Below are 10,840 nucleotides of genomic sequence, written 5' to 3'. Positions count from 1 at the left end.
AGTTAAGTATCTTCAGATTGATACAATGCAGGTAAATACAGTATGATTGCAGGATCAGAAGTTCAATGTTGGAACACTGATTTCAATGTCAAGGCGACTTGTATCATAGGGTGTGGACTTTTATAGCTGAGTTGATTGAAGTCTCTCCAGGTGAGAGCCTGATATGTCTAGTCCTTGAATGGCCACTAGAGGTGAAGAATGAAGTCAAATTAAAGGGGCAGTAATAAACGAAAAAGTCTTACATGTCAGTTTTGGAATCTGACATAACCCCCTCCTCAAAGAGCGGCCTCAGGATGCAGATTTTTGAAGGCATAACAAAACGTTGAAGAAGAACAAAGGAATATACAGTCCGTTTGAAACAGAGAAGAACAAATCATAGTCAAAGGAATTATATATTTTTTCCTAAGTTTTTTCCTCTTTTCTCTGTCTTTAAGTGCCTGCTGGAGTATGGTTGGGTCTTCAAGAGGAACTATGGTATGGTTTGAGGATCTGACATGGTTAGTTGATAATTCCTCAGATATGAGATGACAAAAAGAGTCCAATGAAGCAGGTTGCAAAAGTGGAACTTCTGGTGTAGAAGACAGTGGAGTCGGATTATCAGGGGAGTCTGTCACTTAATTAATGCTGTGGAGGCAAGGTTGTAGATACTCTCTGGCTTGGCACGTGGAATCAGGAACAGTAGTGAGAGCAATCTCCCTGGAATATCAACACTGGGTATAGGAGAACGGACTTTGCTACAAAGAGACTGTAATTTGGAAACAGGATATGTCTCTGATAGCGAGTCAGTATAGATTTTTAGTATACCTATGGTAGCTGGTTAATCAGAAGAATAGGTAGAAACATGCTTGAAGGTCAGCTCCAGGGGATTAGCTTCTAGAAACCTCTTTTCTGCCAGATATCTTTCATTTTTGGTAAGTTGTTCTCTAGGTAATATTGTACCATCAATGGCTTTTATGAGACCAGGAGCACCATAACTGGGTTTTGCAGTATTCTTTAGTGCGGACCGGATGATGGGAAATGCAGTTACAGTAGACACCATAGGTTCTGGACATTCGCTCATGACTTCATCTTCAGGACATTCGCCCATAACTACATCTTCTGAACTACCGTCATCTAAAGGCGGAACATCACAGTCAGTGGTGTCGCTAAGGGGGGGCCAGAGGGGGCCATGGCCCCCCCTACATTATGCTGTGCCCCCCCAAATGCTGCCAACTTGCTGGCCATGTGCTTAAATTCTATTCCCTCAGACTGTAACAGTCTGTTACAGCCCAAGGGAATGCAGTGCTGGGTGTTGTCTATGGAGAGATGCTGGGGCACTGACAGGCTCCCCGGCACAGGCCCCACCCCCAAACCAAGCCCAGCCTCCCGCACACAAGCCCCACCCCCGCCATTAAACAGTAGACCTTGCTGCTATAGGAAAGGCCAGAAGATGGCTGTCTGACTGCCCAGCAACAGCCTCCAGTGACAGGTAGGCTTGGTGTGTGTGTCTTTCTGTCTGCTAGTGAGGAGGATTGTGTGTGTGTATGGACTCAGCAGTCTGTGTGTGGACTCCGTCTGTGTGTGTGTGTGTGTGTATGGACTCAGCAGTCTGTGTGTGTGTATGGACTCAGCAGTCTGTGTGTGTGTGTGTATAATGACTCAGCAGTCTGTGTGTGTGTGGATGGACTCAGCAGTCTGTGTGTGTATGGACTCATGGCTGTCTTTAAAGCGGGGCAAACGGGGCAGCTTCCCCGGGCCCACTCACTCCTGGGGGGCCCAAAGCAGCTACCCCGTGGGCCCCGCTGTCCGCCAAAATTATTATTATTTTTTGCCCCCTGGGCCCGCCGGTGCTGCGGCTGCACCGGGAGCCCACACACTAAGAGGGCCCGGTCGTGCGCTGTGGCCCTTTAACAGCGCGACCGGGCCCCCTTGTGTTACTGCAGCAGGCTGGGAGAAAGTGACTGCTGTGAGTCACTTCCTCCCTGGAAGAAAGAAGCCGCGCGGGAGGATGGATGAGGAGGCCGTCAGGAGGGAGCTGGAGTGCAGGATCCTCACACTCCCAACGACCTCAGCCTGCCACTGGACCCCTGGGAACCCATAAGGTAGGGCTGGAGGCTGGCTTTATAAATGTAAAGTTTGCATGTCTGTGTGTCTTACTATGTGTGTGTGTATGTGTGTGAGTATGTCTGTCAGGGTGTCTGTGTGTGTCAGTATGTCTCTCAGGGTGTCTGTGTGTGTTTCAGGGTGTCTGTCAGGGTGTCTGTCAGGGTGTCTGTGTGTCTTAGTGTGTGTGAGTATGTCTGTCAGTGTGTCAGTATGTCTGTCAGTGTGTCTGTCAGGGTGTCTGTGTGTCTGTGTGTCTTAGTATGTGTGTATGTGTGTCAGTATGTCTGTCAGGGTGTCTGTGTCACTATGTCTCTGTGTGTGTCAGTATGTCTGTGTGTGTGTCAGTATGTCTGTCAGGGCCTCTGTGTGTGTCAGTATGTCTGTCTGTGAATGTCAGTTTGTCCATCAGTGTGCATGTCAGTTTGTCTGTCAGAATGTCAGTGTGTCAGTATGTCTGTCAGTGTGTAAAAGTGTAAACTTTGCATGTGTGTGAGTATGTCTGTCAGGGTGTCTGTGTGTGTGTCAGTATGTATCTCTGTTGTCAGTATGTATATCGGTGTATCTGTATTTAGTATATCTATGTTTCTCTATGTGGTCTGTGTGTTTCTGCATTTGTGTCCGGTTGTGTATCTGCGTGCCTGTATGTGTGTCAGTGTGTGTATCTGTATGTTATCATTATATGTATTTGTATGTTGTCAGTGTGTGTACCTGTGTGTGTATATCTGTGTGTGCATCTGTATATAGTCAGTGTTTTTATCTGTGTATGCATATGTATCAGTATATGCATCAGTGTGTCAGAGTATCCATATGTGTCAGTGTTTGTATGTGTGTCTGTATGTGTTAGTGTGTGTATCTGTGTCAGTCTGTATCTGCATGTGTGTTAGTGTGAGTGTCAGTGTTTATGTCTGTGTATCTGCATGTGTTTCAGTGTGTGTGTTTGTGTGGCAATCTATGTGTACATGTGCATACATCTCATTCAAATCGCCAACACTACACACAAGTGCACCCCTGCATTCAACCTTCAACACTACATACAAACACAGTCCTGCATTGAAACGTCAACAATACATAAACACGAAAAATATATATAAACACACCCCAACAAAAAAACCTACACAATGATGCATGCTTGCATTCAAACACCAACACCACATACAAACAAACCCCTACATTTACACAAACATACTCCATACACAAACATGCTTCCATTCAAACACACAAACACAACTCAGTGCTAAATACGACTCTGCAAGCATGGGAAAATGTTTCCGCTACTGCGTTGGGAAGTGGAGAGCGTGATTGCATGTCAGGGAGTGGGGTCAGGGGGCCCCATCAAATTCTTGCCCAGGGCCAAAGCAATTTTAAAGACGGCCCTGTATGGACTCGGCAGTCTGTGTGTCTGTTTGTGTGTGTATGGACTCAGCAGTCTCTGTGTGTGTATGGACTTGTGGTGGAATCTTGGTAAAAATAAATGTAGTAGGCCGAGATTACCACGTGGCATGTGTACGTGCATATACTGGTGTATCGGTCGGTTGGTTGCACGTGGCAAAGATACAATCAGTAGTGTATGGAGCATGTGCGAGAATACAGGATGTAGTATTCCCCTCCTCCATTGTGCTGGGCAAGCCATGTGGTCAAACAGGAAGTTAGTTCTTGTTCGATTGATTGGGTAAGAGTATGTGTGGGTGGAGCTGATTATGGGTGGAGTTACATGCGTATATAAGGAGCCTACACTATTGTTCGGGGCTCAGATCTTGTTGTATTTTGGTGACATTAGTCCCTCTGAGTCCCGTTCGGTGAATCGAATAAAGAATCTCTTCCTTCCTGAAGAAACCTGTATCCATCTCTCTGTGCTTGGCTTCCGTCAGTTTCTCCGGTATCAGACTCAGCAGTCTGTGTGTGTCTGTGTGTATGGATTCAGCAGTCTGTGTGTGTGTGTATGGACTCAGCAGTCTGTGTGTGTGTATGGACTCAGCAGTCTGTGTGTGTGTATGGACTCAGCAGTCTATGTGTTTATGGACTCAGCAGTCTGTGTGTGTGTATGGATATGAAAACTTGCATATTCAAAACAGGAAACAATTTAAACAATTTAACAGGTGACCGGGATGACCACCCCTGGTCCTGGGGAGTGTGCGGGGCCGCAGCGTGTTCTCTCCGGTCGCCTCTTGCACGTTAGGAGAGACAGGCGCTTTCATATCATGCTCGTTCACTGAGCATGTGCAGAGTGCTTCCAGGCACAGCAATAGGCCGCAGGTTCATGCCATCATGTAGGCCCGAGTTTTCAGCTTCCTCACTTTTGTAAGATCTGCAGCCGCCGGTTGGTCTCTTTGTGATGCTGGCAGGTTACTCTATTCAGATATCTTATTTTTAAGGGTTAATAGACAGTTTGTGGGCAGAAAATCAGTGTTTATTAAGGCTTAGGACCGGAGCTGCATGAGATGGCTTCCTTTCAGCTCCACGGTCCGGCCCTGCCCCCCGGTATGTCCTTTTTATATACATTAGACGTACCGTGGTTTGTCTTTTTGCATGGAGGAGTGCTTCTTTCTGTAGCCCTTTTCTTGGTTTCAGTGACTACAGCAGGTTTAGGAGGTTTTATTGGGCATTCTGTGCCCTTTCTCTCCACAATAGAAGCATGAGTCGTCATGTCGTCTTTTTCCATTTTAGTAAGAGGTCCTCTTTTCTTGCTTTTTATGGAAAGAGTGACGGTCTTAGTTTTCTTAGGTTTTAAACTAGAGCTTGATTGTAGCAACAATGAAACAGTCTTGCACAATTCCAAGAGGCTTTCAGCAATTATAGTTAGAACACCAGTTAACCCTGTAGTTTCCATTTTAAGGCCTTGACATTCTGTCTTTTATTGGTATTTAGAAATCAGAGCAGAGGAAACTGCAAAGAGAAACTTGTTACAGGCTGCATGGGAATTGGGAGTGAATTCAGCTCCAAAGTGAGCAGACAGAGTGACCTGGATGGAGTGAGACAGGAGCCAGAGATTGCCAGGATTAGCCATCAATTCAAATGAATGGAGGTGATCAAGGGCAGACTGTGTGCCGCTAAGGTCATGCAAGTGACCAGCAGCATTTGCAATGGCATTCATAATTTGTCCACCAATAGTGCGGAGATCCTGTGAACCATGGCTCAGGTCAAGATCCTTGAAGTAGAGCTTTGTCTGAGGGTAGGACAGTATCATCCTTTCTAAGACTTCTGCTCCAATCTCATCAGCCTGGTCAGCAATCTTTCCCCACAGGGGGAGAATTGGTTCCTTTTCAACAGCTGACAAGGCCGTTTTGAATTGGAGGAAAATATAAACTAGGTACAGAGAAGTTGGTAAGGCCCCACTGAATGTGTGTTTTTTTGTCATGTTTAAAGAGCAGGTTGAAGAGTTGAAGTAGTTGAAGCAGTTAAGTACCTTCCAATATAAGGCAATACAGGCTGCTTACAGGATCATGCAGAGTTGAAGCAGTTAAATATCTTCAGTATGGTAGATCAAGCAGGTAAGTATCTTCAGATTGATACAATGCAGGTAAATACAGGATGATTATAGGAGCCAGGATCAGAAGTTCTATGTTGGAACACTGACTTCAATGTCAAGGTGACTTGTATCATAGGATGTGGCCTTTTATAGCTGAGTTGATTGAAGTCTCTCCAGATGAGAGCCAGAGATGTCTAGTCCTTGGAAGGCCACCAGAGGTGAAATTAAAGGCGCAGTAATAAACGAAAAAGTCTTACATGTCAGTTTTGGAATCTGACACAAAGAAATAAAGCAAATTTAATTACACCCTTCCTCTGTGTGTATTTTTTGTGGTGACATCACAAGCAGCATCTCCCACATGTTCAACCATACAAGTAGCCTCCAAACATATGTGTTTGTGTGGTGGAATCTCGGTAAAAATAAATTTAGTAGGCCAAGATTGCCACGTGGTATGTGTACGTGCATATACTGATGTATCGGTCAGTTGGTTGCACGTGGCAAAGATACAATCAGTAGTGAACGGAGCATGTGCAGGAATACAGGATATAGAATTCCCCTCCTCCATTGTGCTGGGTAAGCCATGTGGTCAAACAGGAAGTTAGTTCTTGTTCGATTGATTGGGTCAGAGTACGTGTGGGTGGAGCTGATTATGTGTGGAGTTATATGCCTATATAAGGGACCTACACTGTATGTTCGGGGCTCAGATCTTGCTGTTTTTTGGTGACATTAGTCCCTCTGAGTCCCGGTCGGTGAATCGAATAAAGATCTCTTCCTTCCTGAAGAAACCTGTGTCCATCTCTCTGTGCTCTGCTTCCGTCAGTTTCTCCGGTATCATTTGGTGCATTGGCCGGGAAGCTCATCGTTCAACGGTAGCTGAGAAGCAGAGGCGTGAGACGGTCTATCTTTGCCCACGCTCTCTACGGCTGCACCCCTGAACTTCTGCGTGGACCTCCTTTTGTCTCGGCGCCACTGGTCTGTTGTCCAGGAGATCATCGGCCTCTACGTAGTAAGTGCTGGGGTGTCCCCGTCGATGAGTGTGAACTCAGGTTCAGGAACGAGGAGGTAAGACAACTACTGTTTTAGACGGTGGACCCACTAGGGGTATTGGATACCGATTGTGCGGTAGGCCCATAAGGGGTTATATGTGTATGGAATTGGCCCCCTCCAGTGGAGGGAAGGAGCGAAGGCGCACCGCTCGTAATTAAACGCCCTGTAGTCAGCCCGTTTAATTTTGGATTGGAGTCAGGCTGGGTCCTGTGTAAATAGCCCAAGCCGGACACCGGTGTCTTGTCTAGACTAGCGTTCTAGGGTGTATATTTTGTTCGCTAGGTCGGAGGGACCGGGAGACTAAGCGGCGCCTGTGTAAATTCGGTTCGCTAGATCTCAACCTATCTTGGCTAAGTGGGAAGGCGTGTAAATTTGGAACCCACTAGACTATTGATAGAGTAGATAGACTAAAAGGGTTCTGTTGTAAATTCCGCCCTCTAGTTCGCTATATGTGGTGCTTGGGCAGCGATGGGTAACCAAAACGGATGTAAATAGTTTTAGGTAGTCCATCGAGGTACTGGCCAATAGATTAGTTGGGAAATTGTAAATGTGTTAAAGATTGTTGTAGTAGAGTGTATATCTTGCTAGATAGCGTAAGCTCTGCCGTCTAGCGAGAGTGTGAATAGTGTGTAACTGTATTATAGCGCACGGTACCATAACCATGTATAATAACTACTGATACTGTAAATAACTACTAAATAATGCTAACCGTACTATAACTACTGTTTGTAAAGACGATGTTACTGGGGTGTGTTATAGACGGGTAATTCAGATATTGAGAATTATAACGTGGGTGATTGTATAGTTTCGCCAAAAGGCATAGTAATAGTTATTTAGTGAATGGTGTAACAGCTGTGTGTTTTTTTCTGGAATTCCCTGTATGTTTTGTTGTGTGCGTTTCACTTAGTAACTGTACCACGTGGTGCTGTTGCCTAGGGAACGGGTGTGACCGTTGGAAGTGTGTTTGTTTGGTTTCTGTTGGAGACGACGCTTCATTGTTAAGTATGGGTGCGTCAGATTCAACGGTTATGGATCCCTTAGGATGTATGTTAAAAAACTTTAAAAAAGCGATATAATGTATGTGATTTTGGGGTAAAGATGTCTCCAACACGCCTGACTACTTTATGTAGTAGGGAATGGCCTACTTTGGTGGCTGCATGGCCACCACGTGGCAGTTTGGATCCTAATCTGGTGCAGCGCGTACACGTGGCTGTATCAGGTAGGCCTGAACTTTACGGCCAGTTTCCGTATATTGATTGTTGGAAGCAGGCCGTAAATGACTTGCCAAAATGGATCTGGGTATGCCACGAGGAGCAATGTCGCCTCATGGTGGCCAGAACTCGGTTGTCCACTAAGGCCGTGATTACGCCCATTTTGGACACGCCCCCTGAGTCAGAGAGCCCTATGCCGCCCCCTTACTCCTCCTCTACAGGAAGAGGAAGAGGAGGTGCTGTTGGTAACGCTACTCCCCTTGCCCCGTTGTCCCCACCTACCCCCTCCTCTAGCTCAGAGTCCAGCCCTCATGTTTTAAACCCTCCACTTCTGGTACCTACCCCTATTAACTCCACCTATCCAGATTTGGCGCCATTTCTAGTTCCTGGTCAGGCTCCTCCCAGCCCGGCCCGGAATATTTTACTTACTGACCTCCCCTTCAGTAACGAAAAAGCGTCCCCTTCCCCTCGTCTTACTACCCCTCGACCGGAACCCCTAACTGACATTTCTAAACGAAGCCCCATACTAACCCGACAACTGACCGGTACCCTCCAACCCCGACATTATCAAATGCCTCTCCGACTGACGCCGGGGCCCGACACATATTAACGGTGAGGGCCAGTTACAACACGCTGATCCCGTATTCGTTTATGTTCCCTTCACTACAACTGATCTATTTAACTGGAAGACCCATAACTCCTCATACACCGATAAACCTCAAGCCATGACGGATTTGATTACTTCCATAATCCAGACACATAATCCGACTTGGGCTGATTGCCAGCAATTGCTTAGGACATTGTTCAATAATGAGGAAAGAACACGGATAAACCAAGCAGCAATTAAAGCGCTGGAAGAAGTGGCCCGTACTCAAAATCAGGTCAACCCGGCAGCATGGGCCGCAGCCCATTATCCAAATGCAGACCCAAATTGGAATGTCAATGGCGCAGACATGGCCCATTTACAAGCATACAGGGACGCCATTATTGCTGGCATGAAAGCCGGAGGGAAAAAGGCGATTAATATGTCTAAGACGACTGAGGTATTGCAGAAATGTGATAAATCGCCCATTGCCTTTTATGATCGATTACTGGAGGCATACCGGTTGTATACCCCCTTTAATCCAGAGGCTCCTGAGAATTCCCGGATGGTTAAATCTGCCTTTGTCAGCCAGGCCTACGGAGATATAAAGCGAAATAGCAAATAAGGTCTATATGAATAGGGCGACAGAGACGAAAAAGGAGGAAGAGCGAAAGATGCGAAGGAAAGCAGACATGCTAGCAGTAGCTATCGCAGGCGTAGATAGAAGGGAAAAGGAAGTGTATAGGGGAACGGAGAAAGGCGATAAGTGGAATAGGGAGCCTTTAAGTAGGAATTAATGCGCGTATTGTAGGGAAGAAGGGCATTGGAGAAGTGAGTGTCCACAGAGGGAACAACATGAGAGAGACAGACCAGGGCAGGATATAGCAATAATTATAGAGACAGAGCGAGAGGAAGAGGAGGCCCTGGAGGAAATAGTGGGAATAATAGAGGAAGCGTTAGTGGGGATAGGTATTACCCAGCAGCGCAGAGATCCCGAGAAAGAGAGGATAGGGACTTTGTGGGTTTGGCTGACACTGTCATCGAAGACTATTGATAACGACCGGGCTCCATCCCCCTTGGCCGAGCGGAGCCTATGGTCGATGTAGCAATAGGGGGAAAAATGAGTTCTTTCATGATCGACACTGGTGCTGAACATTCTGTGGTGACTGACCTAGTCGCTCCTCCTTCAGGAAGAACTATCACCGTAATAGGAGCAACTGGAAGGAGTGCCGCTAAACCGGTTCTTAAAAGTCGACTCTGTACATTGGGAGGCCACGTAGTAAAACACCAGTTCCTTTACATGCCTGAATGTCCAGTCCAACTGCTAGGACGTGATTTGTTGTCGAAATTACAAGCACAGATAACATTTCTGCCTAACGGAACAACATCTTTGAAGTTCAATGGACCCTCAGGTATAATGACAATATCAGTACCAAAGGAAGAAGAGTGGCGACTTTATACAGTGTTGACCAGCCAAAACCCTAAGAGTGATGAATCCTTATTTAATGTACCAGGAGTGTGGGCAGAGAATAACCCACCAGGACTTGCTCGCAATATTCCACCTATTCGTATTAAACTAAAGCTTGGGGTTTATCCAGTGAACCTGAGATAATATCATATTCCACAAAAGGCCAAGAAGAACATACAATCCTATTTGGATAAGTTCATAAGGTATGGTATCCTAAAATTCTGTACTTCCCCCTGGAACACCCCATTGTTGCCTGTTCAAAAGCCCGGGACAGATGAGTATCGTCCTGTGCAGGACTTGAGAGCAGTCAATGATGCGGGAGTAAGTATACATCCAGTTGTGCCCAATCCATATAACCTGCTTGCTTTAATTCTGGGCGGGGCTACTTACTTCACAGTTTTGGATCTCAAAGAGGCCTTCTTTTGCCTATGAATTGCTACAGAAAGCCAGTGTATCTTTGCATTCCAATGGGAAAATGCTGTAACAGGCTCAAAGCGCCAGATGACTTGGACAAGACTGCCCCAAGGGTTTAAAAATTCACCTACCCTATTTGGATCAGCTTTAAGTCAAGACTTACTGGATTTAAAGTCCATCCCAGGAGAATGTGTACTACTACAATACGTAGATGATTTGTTGATAGCGGCAGTTACAAGAGAAATATGTCAGCAAGCAACACATGATTTACTGCACATTCTTTGGAAGGCAGGATACAAGGTGTCCAGGAAGAAAGCCCAGTTGTGTCAGCCAACTGTCAAGTATCTGGGATTCCATATCTCTGAAGGTCAAAGGATAATGGGGCCAGAGAGAAAAGAAGCTGTATACCAACACCCAAGAATAGAAGACAAGTGCAGGAATTCTTGGGGGCAGCAGGCTTCTGTAGGATATGGATTCCCAGTAATATTGGTGAAACCTCTTTATGCAGCTATAAAAGGTATAGTACACGATCCCTTCCTGTGGACCTTCGAACAGCAGAAGGCATT

At 46.1% G+C, this 10,840-nt stretch overlaps 1 protein-coding gene across 1 annotated transcript; it reads right to left on the bottom strand.

Moving 5' to 3' along the window:
• Positions 1–4,936: 4,936 nt before the first annotated feature.
• LOC134612253 (hemoglobin subunit alpha-5-like) lies at positions 4,937–5,440 on the bottom strand. The gene has a single exon (XM_063456598.1). The coding sequence runs from the start codon at positions 5,438–5,440 to the stop codon at positions 4,937–4,939; it is 504 nt and encodes a 167-aa protein (XP_063312668.1).
• Between the last annotated feature and the right edge of the window lie 5,400 nt (positions 5,441–10,840).

Source organism: Pelobates fuscus, chromosome 5 (assembly GCF_036172605.1).
Source record: "Pelobates fuscus isolate aPelFus1 chromosome 5, aPelFus1.pri, whole genome shotgun sequence".
In the NCBI taxonomy this organism is placed as follows: Eukaryota; Metazoa; Chordata; class Amphibia; order Anura; family Pelobatidae; genus Pelobates; species Pelobates fuscus.
The sequence above is the reverse complement of the archived record's forward strand: the minus strand, read 5'-3'. Positions and strand labels throughout refer to the sequence as shown.

Bases quoted from the DNA above. Each gene is read 5' to 3' on its own strand.
- LOC134612253 (XM_063456598.1), bottom strand. From the start codon at position 5,440: ATGACAAAAAAACACACATTCAGTGGGGCCTTACCAACTTCTCTGTAC.